At 38.8% G+C, this 18,286-nt stretch overlaps 2 protein-coding genes across 3 annotated transcripts in view; one reads left to right on the top strand and one right to left on the bottom strand.

Annotated features, from left to right (window-relative positions):
* The window catches only part of aatf (apoptosis antagonizing transcription factor), a 112,887-nt gene extending 105,744 nt beyond the window's left edge, over window positions 1-7,143 (top strand). The window contains exon 12 of one of the 2 annotated variants that reach the window (XM_060847949.1): window positions 6,439-7,143. In XM_060847949.1, the coding sequence (XP_060703932.1) occupies window positions 6,439-6,523 (85 nt within the window). In that variant the 3' untranslated portion in view covers window positions 6,524-7,143. Of the gene's footprint in view, window positions 1-1,365; window positions 1,415-6,438 lie in introns of those variants that run through there. The other variant, XM_060847950.1, reaches the window with a different exon arrangement.
* Window positions 7,144-12,338: 5,195 nt separating this feature from the next.
* Window positions 12,339-18,286, bottom strand: part of acaca (acetyl-CoA carboxylase alpha) — a 266,712-nt gene continuing 260,764 nt past the window's right edge. The window contains exon 55 of the mRNA XM_060847834.1: window positions 12,339-16,817. Coding sequence (XP_060703817.1) covers window positions 16,691-16,817 — 127 coding nt within the window. The 3' untranslated portion in view covers window positions 12,339-16,690. The remainder of the gene's footprint in view (window positions 16,818-18,286) is intronic.

Here is an 18,286-nt window from a genome sequence, read left to right as displayed (position 1 = left end):
CTTTAATATCAATTTGGTTTAGTTATATACACTTGCAATTTAATCCATAGTGCACTTCTGCAAGTACAGTTCCAGCGTACAGTTCTGAAAGTGGACTTTGCCACTTTCAAAGGTTTGAATGCTACATCGAGGAAAAAAAAAGTTTAAATTGGCAACACCTCTCTGAGCACCATTATCTTCACAGGTAACAACCAATAAAGTTCCATTTTCTGCATGCTGATTCTGAGATAACTTACTACATTGATGTGACTGTCTTTAAGAACAGGATTGTTGATTTAATAGAGAATGGCATTCCCAGTATCCAACCTTTGAAACTCTAGTGTGTTTAATTTAAAATGACTTTTGGTAAAAAGATGTCATCAGATCCAGTGTGCAACAGTCATCCAAGGGAACACAGTACAGTGGATAAAAATGTAAAAGGATATGTAATAAGCAGGAAGGCAGTCCAACTATATTTGAAGAATCTCCAATTTTTGTTCACATGATTTGTCATTATTGTACAGGCAACTCATTGAGTATTGAGAACCATGAACGCTCAGTAGGTGCCTCAATGATTCCGCTGTAACATTTCATTTGTTGCATGTTGAACTAGTTGATCTGAACCAAAACAGTGGTATGGCTGCTACAGTTGGGTCTCTGGAATTAGGGAAGGAAAGCATCATGTCAGGATTCCTGCTGTGTGGCATCATCCCAACTGTGACTGGGGAATCAAATTCAGCTTTTCTGTAGTCTAATATTATACTGATGTGATGAAGCAATAAACATACTTTATGAAAAGTACAAGTGTTTTTGGCATCATAGCCAAGTAAGGAACTAATGTTGCTACGACAGCATGAGTATTTGGGAAAATTGTTTCAACACTGAGTGCACCTTTTGTTTACAATGATTAAAATTGAACCTGGCTTTTACTGAAATGCTGCTGAGAACAGTTCTGGAGCCCAGGCACTGTCTCCAAATGACTGACCTCCTGCCTTCTGTCTCTCCCCCCACACTTTCCCTGGAGCTCTACAAAGAGTACACCCCAAACCCTTCTTTTTCTTTTTATTCCCCCCCCCCCCCCCCCCCCCCCCCGCTCCTTTACCACATAATCTCTCCAACATTGTCCTGTACAGGGCAGAAGTAGAACCTGTCAAGTTTCAGTAAAAAGTTTGTTTGTGTGTGTGTGTGTGGATGGGGGGGGGGGGTGGAGATTTAGTAAGTAGGGTCTCCTGCGTGGTGTGCTGCTGCCTAGTCTCCTGAACAGGGAGTGGACTTAGCAAGTGCTCGCTGTGTCAACGCCATTGAACTGATGTGTGTGTTGGGGGGTAAGATGTGACCGGCTTCAGCAAAGCTGCAGTTCCCTTACACACGTGTGTCTCTGCTCAGAAACAAACCCTGAGACAGAGAGAGGGAGCAAGGCAGGCAGAGCGAGGAAAAAGTAAACTTCCGAAAACTCCGAAGCCCAGAGGAGAACCCTCCCATCTCATTCAGGTAATCGAGGTTCCTCTGTACTGGAGTTGAGATGCCTAACCTCCAACAATCATCTTCCTTTCTGCTTGGTAGAGCTCCAACTAATGGAGAGTTTTCCCACTGTTCTTGTTGATTCTACTTTGGCTAGGGCTTCTTGATGCCACAGATAGTGAAATGTGGATTTGATATTAAAGGACAATCGCTTTCACTTCACCTCTGGGAATCAGCTGTATTGTTCATGTTTGGACCAAAATCAGAAGCTGAGTGGTCCTGGCAAAGCCCACACTGAATGTGATAAGTAGCTGATTTCTGAGCAAATACTGTTTGCTAGAACTGTTGGTGACCCCTTCCATCACTTTACTGATAATGAAGAATAAACTGATGAGACATTAATTGGCCAAATTGGATTTGGCCTACTTTTTGTTTACATCACATACCTGGGTATTTTTTCACATTAATGTGCATTTACCAGTGTTGTTGCTGTACTGGAACAGTTTAGCTATAGCTTGTGCAAGTTCTGGAACGGACGTCTTGAGTCTAATGACAGAATATTGTCAGGACCCATGGTTTTTTACATGATACAGAACCTTCAACTGTTTCTTGCTATCACGTAGATGAATTGGCTGAAGGCTGCTACCTGAGATGCTGGGACTTTTGGAGAAAGCTGAGGTAAATTGTTCACTTTGCAGTTCTGGCAAATGTTTCAACCTTATGTGCTAAGCTTCCCCGTCATTGAGGACAGTGATATTTGTGGATCCTTCTCATCAAGTCAGTTGTTTAATTGTCCATCTATTCATAAGTGAATGTGGCAGAACTGCAGGGCTTAGATCCCTTCTGTTTGGGTTATAGGATCACTTAGCTGTGTTTATGCTGCTTGACAGACCAGTTGTCCTGTTTTGGTAATTTTACCTGGTTATGACCTCAATTTTAGATATGCCTAGTGCTGTTTCTAACATGCTATCCTGTACTCTTTATTGAACAGCGGTTGATCCCTTGATTTGATGCTAGTAATGGAATGGGAGATATGCTGGGTCGTGAGTTTGCAACCTGTGATTGAATTTCTGTTGCTACTGATCTTGTGGGTACTATTGACCAGTGGATGCCCAGTCTTAAGTTACTAAATTTGTTTTAAAATTTATCCCGTTCAACCCTGATGTAGAGCCACACGACATATTGAAGGATATCCTCAATATGAAGATGGCATTTTATTTCTGCAAAGATTGTGGTTGATATTCCAATGCTATTGTCATCCATTGCAGGTAGATTGAGAATGAGGTCAAGTCAACTTTTCCTTCTTGTTGATTCCTTGATTCCCTGGTGCTGTTGATGATATTTTACTCTGGGTGGGGGATTTCATTCTGCATCCTTGCCAACTCGTGCTATCACAGTTCTTCACCAAGTAGTGCTTCACTTGGATGAGTATTGATTCATCTGCTGAGGTGAGACTGTAGGTGGAAATTGGAGACTTTTCCTTTCTCATGGTTGACCTGATGAGACTTTGTTGAATCAACCTGAAGAATCGCAGGGCTATCCAATACATGTACCACAGTGCTGCCACCTCTGGTGAATCTGTCCTGTGGGACAGGACATTTTAATTTTTAATTTTTGACTTTGTCAAATTCAAATTCCACCATCTGCTGTAGTTGGATGCACAGTACAGTCATACACCACAGAAACAGATCCTTCAGTCCAATTGTCCATGCTAGTCCAGTGACATTACCCCTCCTACATTTCTTTATGTCAATAACAAAATGCTGTATAAAGACAAGCAACCCAAGAATAAATCACAAAGAACTCTACAGAGTACACTGTTGAATGGCCAGTAGTAACTGGAATCTCATTTCAGGCTTACTTCCTTTGTCTTTGAAATATTGTTATTATCGAGCTGAAATGATATCTTATTATTTGTCTGATTGAATTCTGCCAATCTTTCCAATGCCTGTGTGGTTTTGTCTGTCCTATTAAAATACACCATCTAGTTTCCCCACTTGAAGGACTTGGCTAAAAGGGACATGCCTCTAGAAAATACATGATTGCCTCCAAACATGTTAGTCACTCACGGTGCACCTTTAGAATATTTGATATTTAATTTGACAAGGTTCTTGGTGAACTTGATGAATTGAAAAGAAGTCGCATCAATAATGAATAGCTTCATAAAATGAGATTCCATTTTCTTTAGCAAAAAGCTTTTCTTGTTTATTGTGTTCAGACTCCATGCTGTTGACATGCTGCAGTAGCTACGGTTTTCCAATCTAGAATAGCAAAAAGTTGCTAAGAATAGCTGCAGCCTTTGTAATTATACTCTGCAGTTATATTCAAAAGATGCTTAAGATATTTAGAAGGCCACTTAAAATCCCCATGGTTCATTTCAAACTGCAATTATCTGAAAATATCATCTTCACTTATGGGAAGCGGACAATACCTGAGGACAGAAAGCAAGTTCAGTCGTGGTCTCAGTAGATACAACTACAATATTTCTTGAGAGGAATTTGTCTTTACTTTGGTCTATACCAGAACAAAGGCAATTAGTGTCAGTTACTGACAGGAGATTGTTTTTCCCTTATTACCATCCCCATAAGGAGTAATCTGGTTTGTTCTGTTGAATTCTGCAAAGGGAAGTTGACCCTAATTAAAATTGTGTGTCTGCTTGAAGCCCGCATAGTGATTATGTTGGTTTTTTTGTTTGTGTCCAGCTGTGCTACACTGGCGGTGCCAAAAATTACACGCAGGACTTGAGCAAGAATGTGTTAACACCTGCTTCTAGCATGGTGGTGCTTTGCAAGTCCAAGTTTGCACTTTTGACTATCTCTCATATTTTGATAAGTTTGATGAAAGCAAGGGAATTCGTACCTGCATAATGGATAGTTTGTTTGCAGAAACTTGCAGACTCCCGAAAGCCTGTCCTCCATCTGCAAGGCAGAAATCAGGAGGGTGATAAAATACTCCTCACTTGCCTGGATGGGTGCAACTCCAACAACATTCAAGAATGTACTCCTTACTGTGGCAGGGAGAGAGAGAGAGAGAGAGAGGGAGAGCGCACGTGTAAGAGGATGGGAGGAACATAGAAAATATGAGAGGGGAGAGAATGTTGTGGGGACGGATGGAGTGGGATATGTGAAGAGGGTGGGAGCAAAAGGTAGTTGGAAGATTGAGGGAGAGAATGTGAGGGAGAAGCAGATAGAGAGGGAATATACAGTATGTGTAGATGTGTTTATATCTGTGTGAGAGTGAGAAGAGGCTGAAGACTGGGATAAATTCAGAATCCAGCCAGGCAGAAAGTTTTTCTTTCACAAATATTTGTATCATCTGTAACTACGGGTGAGGTGCCATATGACTGGACAGTGACTAATGCTGTGCCTTTGTTTAAGGAAGGATGTAAGGTGAAGCCTCTGAACTATAGACTCATTGAGATAGGGATTATGGTCAGCATGGACTGATTGGACTGAAGGATCTATTTCTGTGCTGTATGACTTTAAGAAGCTTGACAGGCAAAGCAACCCATTTGATCGACACCAAATCCACAAGCATCGACTCCATTCATCACCAACGCTCAGTAGCAAAGATGGGCTATAGAACTTCATCTCCCCTCTAGAACAATGGCACGAGACGCATGGAAAAATCACCAACTGCAAGTTCCCTTCCAAGCCATTCACCATTCTGACGTGGAAATATATCACTGTCCCTTCACTGTAATTCAGTCAAAACCCTGAAATTCACTCCCTGATATGAGAGTCAATCTACAGCACGCGGACTGCAGTAGTTTGAGAAGGCAGCTCACCACCACCACCACCACCACCACCAACGGCAACTAGGAATGGGCAATAAGTGTTGGCCAGAAAGCAACACCAATGTCCCACAAGTGAATTGGAAGTATCTTTATAATAGGTTTACCTTGCTTTTCTTGCCCTTTTCCAATTGGTCTCTCTCTCTATCTGTCTGCCCTTCTGGTTGTCTCTAGACTTATCACCTTGGCGTGCAAAAAGAGAAATCTGAAAGGGTCAATCCACAGGCCTGTAAGTTGCCAACCTATCATTTCCTTCCAGCCATTTTGACTGCGGGTTCTGTTACCTGTGTGAAATGCTATTTTCCAGAATTCCTTTCATACATTCTGTCCGGTTGATATTTCAGCCCAGGCGGGAACAGAAATCTATCTAAACATGCTTAAGATTGGCAAGCTGTAAATGGGAATTGTAATTTTGGAATTGGAATTTCTTCACTACCTCCTAAGTGGTTTTCGCAGTATTATATCATACTTTCATTAACTGTTAAGAACTGGTTATGCATAATGAAAATCAAAACGTTGCATTATAGCTGAAATTCAGATCATGTTAAATGGGTGATCATTGGTGATTTATTAAAACTTGTCATTCTTTAACAAAAATAAACCAGGTTCTTTTGAAAGCCTAGACTCTCCAGGCAATATTGCTACAATTCAGAGCTGTTGAGATGCGCTGTTGTTTTCGTTTCAAAAGCTTTGGTTATGGAAAGGTAATAGGTACTTGCCCTCAAAGTGGATCATTCTGACCAAATTTAAAATCTATGCTTAGAATCTTAGGAGCGAACTCTGCAGAGTTACCGTGAACAACATTCATGTTACAGTTGGAGAATCGGGCAGCATACAGACCTTATTTAATAGACCAACACGTACATTAGAAAATTGACGTTTTTTTTGGTGACCAATTCTTAGCAAAACTAAAAGACGTTGTTTGTTAATACTTTGAGGACTTTTATTTCCACACTGACAACACAACCATGGTAATCTTGTCTCATTGTCCTCAGCAAGATCTCCTGGCTGTTCTCTTTGAATTGTGTCTGACATTAATCATTCTAAAACTAATCCAAAAGATTATCTTTATATGATTATATTGTTTGAAGTGTTATGAATTAGAAGACTCCTGAACCCCAGCTGCATTAGGCTAACTAAAAGTAGACTTGCACCTCTTCAACAGAAAACAAATATTCTTATAGTTTTATTTTCCTCCAATGCAGGTCAGAACTGTACAGATCTCTGTTTGGAAAAATCAAGCAAGCTGAAGACATGCAGTACTCATCACCACTGGTCTTTGGACATTGATTATAGCAAAAAAAAATTTTGCTTTTGACATCCATTTTTCTACAAGACAGGACTATACCGCCTTCCCTTTCAAATTCCATTCTGGCTAGAAAGTTTTTTTTTACATATAGAAGTCACCAGGTTTCTGACCAATTTATGTGCCCAACCCACAATCTGTATATTGGCAATTTTTACCATGTTGAATGGTTTGTTTTTACAGTGGATGACTGGAGAAGGATAATTGGGATAGAGGTAATGGCAGTTTGAAACACTTATCTACACATCTGTGTTCTCTTCTGTAAGAGAATAGTGCGTTTCCCAAAATTATCATTTTTGCCTTTTTCCTAGTGGCAATTATTGCTGTTCTGAATATAGTTATTAAAAAAAAATTTAAGGCTAGCTGGAGTGACGTTTTTAAAATAATAGTTGATCTTAATCATGAAATTTTTCATATACAGGAAAGGTAATCTTTTAAAGATCAGAACAAAGTTTATAAAAAAGCAAAATTTATGTCTTGCAGTTAAAGTACCACTATCTCATGATGGAAATGATTGAATAAGGTATATTGATGTTAAAAGAAGCTGGAAATAAACTAAGCCTTGCACAAGTTCATTTTAGTGCATTGTTGAACCTGCCATTAATTGGATGTTTTGTTTGTAATAAAGGTTTCATTTCACCACGTTGTCTTTTTTTAATAACAGTCTGCAGTTTGTTTTAGTGGCAAAATATTTCAGTGACAAATATTAATTTTAAAAATAAACCTTTACAAGAAGAAACTTCTCATCAAGCACACCTTGGAATGAAATGCCAGAAGCTACAATGCAGGCCCACAAATAGGCTGAGCAGCCTGCAGTAGACAAAGCTGTGCTCATACAGCATGCTGCCCAGATCAAAGTTGCAGCTGCAGTTGTACTGCACTATTTGTGAATGATTGATGGTAGTCAACAAAAGGACAATCAAGATGTTAAAATCCTTAACTTTGGAAATGGCAGCCCTGACCACGTCAATGAAAAAGAGAAAGCTGAACTATTTCAGTGGCAGTGACTCTGTGCGTAGCATTACTGCCTCACAGTACCAGGGAGCTGGTTTGATTTCAGCCACAGTTTGCTCGTTCTCCAAGTGTCTGCATGGGTTTCCTCTGGGTGCTCCAGTTTATTCCAGTCCAAAGATGTGCAGGTTAGGTGAATTGGTCAGGCAGAAACGTAGGAGAATAGGTCTAGTTGGGTTACTTTTCGGAGGGTTGGTGTGAACTTGCTGGCTGAAGGGCCTATTTCCACACTCTAGGAATTCTAATTTGCAACCAATTTTGTCTGGTGAACGGAGAAATGTGGACTGAAAGAGATGAGAGCCCTTGTTGAAGGATTTTTGCTGTGTTTTTCCAGCACACCTGAATATTAGAAGAACCTGAAAAAGTCATCCATTTTATCCTGAGTTTGGATCCTTGGCTGAAACCTTGGTTTTAATAATAAAGGTAAAAGGGAAAAACACCTATCATTTCTGTAGAACCATATTGTCCAGTGTATGTTTAGTATTAAGGGGATACAATTTATTTCTTGAATATAACTTCATGAAACTAGTTAACAAAAAATAGGTTTTCTTTACCAAGTTTCTTTAGTAAAGGTCTTTAATTCTAAGAGAAATAGATAACAATTAGGCAAATGACATTTCTTGCTATATCACAAGCTTTATCAGAGCCGTAAAAATATCCAAAATGAAATCAATCAGCCTACTCTCAACCAGCAATCTGGTGGAAGTTGACTCTGACAATACTATCAAATGTTGCTTACTTATCACTTACATCCTCACTTGCGCTAGACCTCATCAAAGCCTTGGTCCAAACTCAGTTGAATTCCAGAGATGAGACTGTTGACTGAGTATCATTTCAAGAAGCCTAAGTAAATTTGAAATACAGACGACCAAGGGCAAAGTTCGCTACTAGCTAGCAATCTATGTAGCACAAAAGATAAGTTTTTTTGGAGATATCATCTCCAGACATTGCTGCAAGTGTCCCTCTGTGCAACATCCAAGATCCAACCATTTCCAGCTGTTACATCAGTGATGCTCCTTCAATCACAAGGTTTGAAAAAAAGTGTTTACTAATGATTGCAGTCGTCTTTAGCATTCACAACTCTTCAGCTAACAGCAGTCCCAGGCCCACATGGTGAAAGACCTAGGCAACATTCAGACTTGTGCTGTTAAGTGGCAATAAACATCTTCTGGAGAATGAAATCATTTACATTGGGCATTCAGTGGCATCGTTGGAGTTACAATTGAACAGAAATTCACCTGGACCAGGCACAAATGCACTTTCAGCTATGGTCTTCAAAGCTGGTGGATTTTGCATACCTCATGTACTTATCCTGGAAATGTTTGAAGATGAAAAACTCCCCCTTCACAACTCTCCAACTTTAAGAGTGCACAAATGTAACTATTTTCAAGGGAGTTAAATCATGCAACAGAAATGTGATAGTGCAATGAATTGCACTATCACTTTCCAACAGTCAAAGAAAATAGAATTACAGAGCTGTTGCCACCTTAACCCTGATCAATCTCTCTCTCCAACTAAAACCTATCCCTTTGTCTTTTGTTCAGTGATACTTGTAATCTTCCTTGCCCTCAAATCTTCCACTGAATTCTCCTTCTGACCCACTTGTTCCTTCTCACCCTTTTTTCAGTACAAAATTCACTATCTTCCGTTTAGAAGACATCAGATAAGAGATGTTAATTCTGTAACTCTCCATAAATGCTGCTGAAAAGAACAATAGAAAGTCAACAGTAAAAAGGAGGAAATTGCAAAACAGAATAAGCAGTAACAAAAGCAACTGGGTAATCTGTTAAAAGTGTCATCAAGGTATTGTCTTAAACCTGATATTTATTACTCTCTGCATTCTTCACTGCGCCTTCTGATGTTCGAATCCTCTTCGTTCAAGTTTGGTGAGGAGACAACTGGAAATCAAATAGAAAGATTACTTGGAGGGAAATTGTAAAGCTTTAAACCTGATGGATAATACAATGGTTTAAAAAGGAGGTGGTGTGAAAGTGTATAGATCCAACTTGTGGCTTGCCATATTCTGTAAATGAGATTGAATGCTGCAATGAAGCTTGCTTAGAATTAGACTTGGTTTAGAATGCAATCAAAACCAGTGGGATAAACGTCATTTCACCTGCCTGAACGGAGGCAATATAAGTAACAGTCCCAACACAGCTCTCTGAGGACAGGTTAGTATAAAACTCTAATCTTCATGAGGCTATGGTGAGATCAACTCTGGTCTCATGTCACCACTTCCTTCTCCCCAGCAGTGGAAGCCTGAATCTCTGCAGTTGCTCTCCTAAAACTCTTCAGTGCTGTCTCCTCGAAAACATGCCTGAACTCCTATCTTTGACCAAGCTTTTAATTACCCATTGGTTTCATTTTTTTTTTCTGAAGATGATCCTCTGAAGTTCTTCAGAACTGCTGGCATTCTGTACTATCTTTTACTTGATTATGCAGTTAATTCCCACCATGTACCATTACCTAAGGCCCATTCATGAAAAATGTATTTTCCTTCAAATGAGCACTTTTGGCTAGGGTTAATAGGAGAAATGATCAAAATGGAGAGATAATATAGTAACTGGAGTAATAGATCAAACTCACATTTTCTCTGCTATTATTTTTACCATTGTGAGCTACAGCCATATCAGAGTATTATTTAAAATAAAGCCTGCTTGACAACCTCAGAACAAAACGGTTTGTAATTTGTTTTTTGATGCTATCAAACTGACTATGAAGGCCAACTAACAGGAACAATAAAGCAGCTTTACGGCTGTGCCCAGTATCCAACATAAATGCGGTAATTAATTTAATTAAATCCACAGAAAACAAGCCAGACTGGAAAACTTCCAGACTTTAGGATTAATCTGTTTGGAAGAAAGTCTGAGTGTTGTTTTGGAAAAGCAATGTACTAAAACAATAAATTAACTAATGCCACCAAGGGAAAAATGTTTCTTTTAAATGTAATCTTTTTCTGTCGGCCTGACAGCGCCCTGTTCATTTGCAACGACTAGGTTTGTAGTTGTAATTAACTGTATGTCTATAGGGCATACAGTGATATTAGCAACCTTCGGGAACAAAACAGGTGGGCTCTCGATGAAGATGCCAGTCTAAATTTTTTGATGATTAAATAAGCCTACCACTACAAAGTGAAGAACAAGGAAGATTGTCCAATTGCAGTTCTGAATTAGCAGGATCAGAGCACTAGCAAACTTCCCATTTGCACAAATCAGGAATAACTGACCTCAATGAACCCTCTCCTTTCTTGTTCATTATTGACAGTGAGCAAAGGATTCCAGCCCTAAATGTTGCATGCCTGCTTCCAAAGATTCAGCATGCTACTGAGTATGTCTGGATAAAACTAGTTTGTGTATTTTCACAGAAAGAATTTACTAATTAAAAACAATACATGGCTAAACGTGCATTCAGAAAATGAATTCCTTGCAATGCAGTGGGATCCTCTTTAGAGCTTACAATTATTATTACAAATCTTGCTTCCATATATTGAACTTAGGTCCAACATTAAAACGAATACTTGCATATGTGGGCAGGGAATATGCTACACTCAATGGGTACAGAATCCGAGCCAATTCTCCCTTGAACAGGACCATCCTGCCAACTGGAAAAAATTTCCCTGCAGCTTTTGCCAGCACTTGATTGCAAAAGGATTTCCTCCCTGCATTTACATTACCAACAACATATAAAGGATATGTTGATGAATTTGTATTTTGTGCACAGCTGTAATGGTTCGTCTCTGTAAATGTTTAATGCAATATCAATTGAAATATAATTAAAGTTTAAAATATTTGCCAGTTCTAAATTTCACCTTGTGAATATTCAAACACAAGTATCACTTGAGTAAAGAGGAGTATTTTAAATTACCAAGTTTTATTGATTCAAGGTTGATATTGTGTTAATTCCAACTACTCCGATCAACCTTGTATACAAGGGCTGCAGAAAAAGATATTTGACATGTTTAATGTAATGGTAGACAAAACTAAAATAAAATTGTTACACTTCTGCTTAGTTGTGCTGACTGAGACACATAAGGGGTCATGTCTGCAGGTGAAAAGTTTGAGATTCCAAAATCACATGAAATCTCTATTGTAGAAGCCTTCCAACAAATCTGATTAGTCCAGAGATGAATCTAGGTTGCAGAGAAAAAAAGAACTTCTTACCCAGATCAGTCCTGCTGCTCACAAGGATGCTTCTCGCCACATCAAACTTGACTATACAGCAGACTCCCAAACGTAACATCGAAGTGATTGCTGAGCAATGGAAATTGCATCACTTCGAAACTAAAGGTGGGGACTTGTGCTTGTGCTTAGAAGAAGTTGATAGAGAAAGAAAGCAACACTTGCAATGGAAAAGAAAAAAAAATCATATTGCAATCAATTCAATGAAAGTGCTGTAACCAGTAAAGCTTGGTACGTAAAGGGTTACAACTGGGTTTCAAGTTAGGGCACATTTGCTTTACGTCGTGATGTATTTTTTCACCAAAGAGGAATTCTACATTTAAACAACTTCATTTCCAAGTGCAGCACTAATTAGCTGCAGAATTAGTGAAGCTGAGTACCCCCATAGATCGAAAAAACCTCGAGGGAGGCTTCTGGATAGAGAATGTCGCATTTCCAATTATTTTGTTGAATTGCTAATTCAGTTATTGCACCAAGTGTAATTGTGATGGGTATTGGTGTGCAATTCAATTTGTTTTAAATATTTGTGGGACTGTCTGATTGGAAATGAATCCAACCTATCCTTGTGGCTTAGATGAAGAATCAGACAACACAAACTGCAAAGACTCAATTTTTTTTTATTTTTGATCTTTTTGATACTCTCGAGATTGAAGAAGTTACAAAAGCCTTAAATTAGAAAACGTTGCTACTTTGATCCTCAGCTTTGAGAGAGCACAAAATGTTTTTACACTGTAATGTGACCAATTTCCTGCTTTCTCCCAGTGTTTGGTACCTTTGTGATTTATGTGTCAAAATGTAGAGTTGCTTTCAAACCCAAATTTATTCTCTTTTCTGGAAGGGTACATAATCTGCAGGGTCACTGGCTCCTCACCCCAGTGGCTATTCACAACAAACACTGAATGTCCACCAAGGATCATTGGATTGTAAGCAATATGAGAAGCCTAGCTAATTTCCCATTCACTTTGAAGAAAGCCAGTAATAGTGTTAACCTGGCTGAAATTACCAAACTAAATAAATGGAGCTTGGGGCAAGGAGGGGGTGGGGCGGATGGGGGGGGGGGGTGCGATAGGAGTGGATTCTTCCCTTTAGCCGCTTAGTAAGCAGTATTGTGGATATCCCACATGACAAATGCTATTTCCTCTCACAGTTGCAACAGGACTGAGGGCAAGAGAAGACACTGAATTACATAACAAAGAGAGAGATCCCTTCAGCCCATCAAGTCTGTGCTTGGCTCCTCAAAAGTCAGGGTGAAAATTTGAGAGTTTTTAATTCATAGATTTTGTTTTACAAACACATGTCGAACAAAGTTAGGCTCATGGCTTTCATGTTAAAAAAAAACTTGATTAAAAAAAATGAAATAAATAAACTGTCAATTTTATTGTTCCACCACCAGACTGCAGCATCTCAGGATTCTTTGGCTGAAAAATGTCGACCCATTGTTTCAATACAACAAACCACTTGCATTGTTGCAAATGTATTCCATTACTTGTTCAATGTGACTCCTCCCCTTTGCTTATGTGGAGTGGGTACAATTTCCTTTTAAGGAATAAATGAGAGAATGAATATTTTTCTCTGTGCTTAGTAAAATTTCAGCAGCAACATCAGTATGAAATGTGCAATTTCTGACAATACCAGTTCGCAAGGCCTTAATTGCAGAAGCAGCACCTCACGTTCCCATTTTTGTTCAAAGGAATTTCACTCCAAATCACTCACTTTAATCTTTCATTACCACACATCTGAAATTCTAGGAAGTCTGAATGCCCACGAATGAGCTTGGATACTTGGTTGGAAAAATGGTCATTATCCCTTGAAAAGAAAGAATCATAAAAAGAATAACAGGGCTGTGGCATTTAGAATTTACACGGAGATGCTGAATGCGATCATGTACCCAAACTTTCAAGGGTGTGTTCTGAACTTAATGATACAGTAAAAGTCAGGTGTTGACATGGCAGAGTTAATTGCTCACTCCAGTTGGGGCCAACCACTGCAATAGCTGAAGAGTTTCTTAACTGTTTAGATACTGTATCATTTCCCTGTAACCACAGGTTGTTTCCCTTTGTTACATCATCACATCTATAGGCTTAGCATAGCTCAATTAGAAATGAAATTCCACATACCAGAGTTATCCGACACACCAACTGATTAGGTACAAGCACTGTTTTACCATAGGCAGTCATTGTGGATTATTAAAACAGACAAAGAGAGAATATTTTAATGGTGCTTTCTGCTCAGGCACAGTAACTCCAGTTATATCACAAACAACACATCAAAATAATTTGATGACTAAAATTATTGCAGTGCCTGTCTTTTTCTCTACAATGTCACCTGTACTAAGACCAATGGATTCTACCTCTCCTACATGAATTCAGACATAACCGTGCAGCAAGCCCTGATGGAGGGCAGAAGTGATGGACTTTAGAAATTGTTGACACTAAGTTCCAAACAATTCTACAAACTGCATACATGTAGCATTGAAAATATTATATAAATCTAATCATAAGTTAATAATGAGACATTCAATGCATATAGAACTTTGTATATGCATTTGGACTCACTTAAAAAATATAAATTAGTTACAAAGTCCAAGCAAAAGATCCTGGGATGTCACAGTAATGCAAAGAGAAACAAGTTCCAAAACATAATTAATTCATTCCAAGCCGTCCAGAGTTGCCATTTGCACTTAAAATGATGAGACTATATTCCACAGGTGTCAAAAGATAAGATCCCTGTGTCAATTACAGTTAGCAGTATTTGCACTCATTTGACCCTTTTATAATACTTGTGAAGATCTTTGTGAACACCAGGTCCTTTAAAATTATAAACTCATTTTCTACAGATAAATTTCTGATTTTGCTCCAATTATTGTTCAGAGATGATCTACCCCTCGTTGTCAAAGCATCAAATTAAGATACCAACGGGCAGTCTTTTAAATAAAAGGACAGAACAGCCGCTTTGAGCTGCAGAAGTTGGAATTTTACTCTGAAATGGTGCAAAAGACAGATTGCCCATTTCAGTCTGACCTGCCATCTTATTTTGTGCTAAGGCTCAAAATATTTAGAGGCTTCATAAATCCAAACTTTCATTTATTTCGTGAAGACACACATCTCTGTCTCGAGTCTCTGATCTCTTGGTCCCACAAATGTAACAGTTAACCCACTCTTCAATAACATTCAGAACTGAGAGAAAAGGAACTGTATGGAAAGACAAGTCATTCACTTTTATTCCCTCCGCCCTCTCTGGGCCATCCATGACTCTCCTACATTTGTTCCTCCCTTGTGTAGACCGAATGAGTTAGGTGAGCTCAGGAAGTGGGGAGCACTGAATCTGTTGCTGCATTGCTGACTTTGATAAACATTCTGCTGGCCTTCAGCAGCTTGGAACAGTTTTAACAAGGTAGCCAGTGGAAAGGAGACCAAACAATCAAAATTGTTAGTTAAATTTGAGCAACGTATCAACTAACAACCCCATCCAAATGTTTTTCTAAGTATTACTACTCAAAGACTTTGTTATAGCTATTACATCAGATCTTGACATGACTTATCTAGATTTGGTTATTTGGACATGTGCAAACTAAATGTTTAGTCCTTCATTGAAATGTACATTCTTGCTTCCCTATAGCCGGCAACTCAAAAACTTATTGTGATGGCAAGTTCCTTTTCTTGACATACTACTATTGGTCAGAATTGGGTTACAGCGATAAACTAGTTTGGACTGTTTATTATTGCATTGCTTCTTCCTTTAAGTCCTTTAGAATAATGTGGAGGAAAGGGTTAAGGTCCAAGTTGCTGCTTCAGTTTATTAATTCTTAAGTAAATAACATTTTCTCTGCCTGTTCAAATATTCCTCCTCGTATCTTCATCCTAATACATTCAAACTGCAGACACTTTCAGTGCCTGAGCGGAGGAGAAAATGCTAACCACCTTCTTTCTTATCCCTGACATTTCATTACTTTTGTTACTTGGGTTTCTGTCAGATTTGGCAATTATTATAGGCTTATAGTAAAATATAGAACTTGTAACTTTTAACCAACAAGTCAGATTAAAAATAATTAAAACAGAAAATAGCCACTTGTTCCTTCTCCTTCAATAAATCCTCTCCCCGAAAACTGGTCCATCTGCAAATGCATCAGTAGAATCTGCAAGTCAATTAACTGAGTATGCCAATGAAAAATCTCAAATACTCACACTTTCTTTTCTGGCAGAAACGCTGGTTCATTAATTAAGTTATAAGGTTTAATGTAACAGACACCTCTGTGTGCACCATCTTAAACCACCAGAGACTTTTAAGTCAATAGCAAATTGGTTTTGGGGGGAGGGGAGTGCTGGAATGAAGTGGGGTGTGGGGTATAATTTTCACTTGGTTGTTTAATTATTCTTTTCAGTCCATTCCTGTTTGTTTCCCCCTTAACAGCAGCAATTCAGGATGGGAAAGGTAGTTGATTACAAAAAGAAATGTTAAAATATTTCCACAAACAACTCTACATCGATTGTTCAATTAACTGGCACTGCAAACCACAATGTACTACATGCCCTTCATGAGATGTGCTGTCAATTTATGCCTGTAAAGGAACTGAGAACTGTAGTGTATAGATTTGATTGCTGGCAAATGAATAGAAATTTTATGGGCCATCAAGTATGAGCCCACAAGTACTGACTTTTAAGGCATCTTCACTGCCAGTCATGATGACATGAGTGTTCAGGGGGCAATTCAGTGCCAGAATATTACGTATTTAACATCACAATCTACATCCGGTTAAATTAAGTTCATCCATTTCTTACATTTCACATACAGGTTGTAAATTGTTACAATCCCATCTGTGGGCCAGTGTCTTGCATCTGTATTTCTGTGCATGAGGATCCACGCTCCATAATTTCTAATACCCTCGTCAGTGCAGCTGTTAAGAAATGTGCACTAGCTCTGCTTGTACTGTCAGCTCCCTGCAGAATCCCGTCCACGTGTCCTTTATGTTGAAGCAGGGGCATCCATTGATGAGAGAATGCGGACAATTTCAGCTCTCTGAGTGGGTGAGATGTGTTGGGTCATGTGAACAATAGAATCCATGGCAACTTCAGGATTGGCCTGCACCAGACTGTAAAGACAAGGTACAATCAACCCACTGCTTTCTATAATCTGAGCATTAGTTTTCTGACTAACAACATTATAACATTAGCCAAGGAACACAAAATTATTTACGTGAGATTAAAATTATATTTTAGTTTTAAAGCAATGCAATTTAAATCTGAATACATTTGGAAACCAAAAATGCCACAGAGCAAATGTGGTCAACTTCATTTAAGCATCTGATGGTAAATTATGCAGTACATATATGTTTTCCCTTGAAAAGTTACTACTATCATATTGAAGCGCCAGTACAGCCAGGACTATCTGGTTCAGCGCCACAGCTGCTGCATTTTACGACTGAGGATAGTTCATGATACACTCATCACTATCTCTCCAGCTATTTTTATGTTAATGCTGGCTCCCCCCCAGTTTGGGCTGAGACTTTGACAGTGTGGGGGTGGGGGGATGAGTGTGGCAGCAAAGCTTACAAGGACTAGAATAGGTAAACATGGTTCAACTTGTGCTACAGTGATTCCTCTAGATTGAATTTCTCTCTCTCTGCCTTTCTGCTTTTCCATTGCCCAATTTGGTTAACATATACATGCATAATCTAACTGAAAATTAATACTGTGTTCTGCAAAGCCCCAGGGAAAGAAACAGTATGCAAATGACTGGGTCTTCTGAGAATCACTGAAGAATCAGTTGATAGGTGTTTTGTTTATTTCTGCTCTGGCTACACAGGGCTCCTGCTAAATGCAAACGCAGTTGCACTGATGCGCACAAAATTCTGAAGTTGTTACAGTTCACAGGAGGAAAATTCAGGAACTCCATAAAAACTGTGTTCTACTTGTTTCTGTCAATAAGGCCCTACATATTCTGGGATCTGCAATTATGGGGTGTCGAACAATGAAGGGAAGACATTTATCTCTTATCCCTGTTAGCCCAGCAATTATCACCATGATTGGTGTCAGCTATTAAATACACCTTACAGATGCATCAATTTGTATTCTATATTCATCTGTGCAATAGCAAATCCTCCTACTCTAAGATTTTATGGCCTCACTGTTAAGACTTTGACTATTTTCCTCATTATTCCTTTGTTGGAACACACAGCTCCCACTGGAGAAAAAGGAATGGCAGCCAATTTCTAGGCCTCTACCACTGCTGCTTGAGAAACAGTGTAGCAAACTACAAGCAGCTCTGCACCCATTACCCAATTCCAACAACCACCACCTACCCGACTCCAAATTGGCGGATCTCCTATTAGAAAGCTCACTTTGAGTTTGATAATATAATAAATGTTTGAAAGAGATGAAAAGGCAGTGGATACTACTGAAGCATTTTTGATTAGTTCCTTGAAAATTTGAGAATTATGAAAAGTATGGGAAGTATTTTATCCATTTCATTAATTAGATTTGTGCTACTTTTTTTTTTAAAAGCATGATGTAACATTATATAAAAGGTCTTTGAAGGAGGCCTGTAAATTACAATACCAGA

The sequence above is a fragment of the Hemiscyllium ocellatum genome, chromosome 31 (genome assembly GCF_020745735.1).
Source record: "Hemiscyllium ocellatum isolate sHemOce1 chromosome 31, sHemOce1.pat.X.cur, whole genome shotgun sequence".
Classification (NCBI taxonomy): domain Eukaryota; kingdom Metazoa; phylum Chordata; class Chondrichthyes; order Orectolobiformes; family Hemiscylliidae; genus Hemiscyllium; species Hemiscyllium ocellatum.
This window is presented reverse-complemented; position numbering and strand designations above follow the sequence as displayed.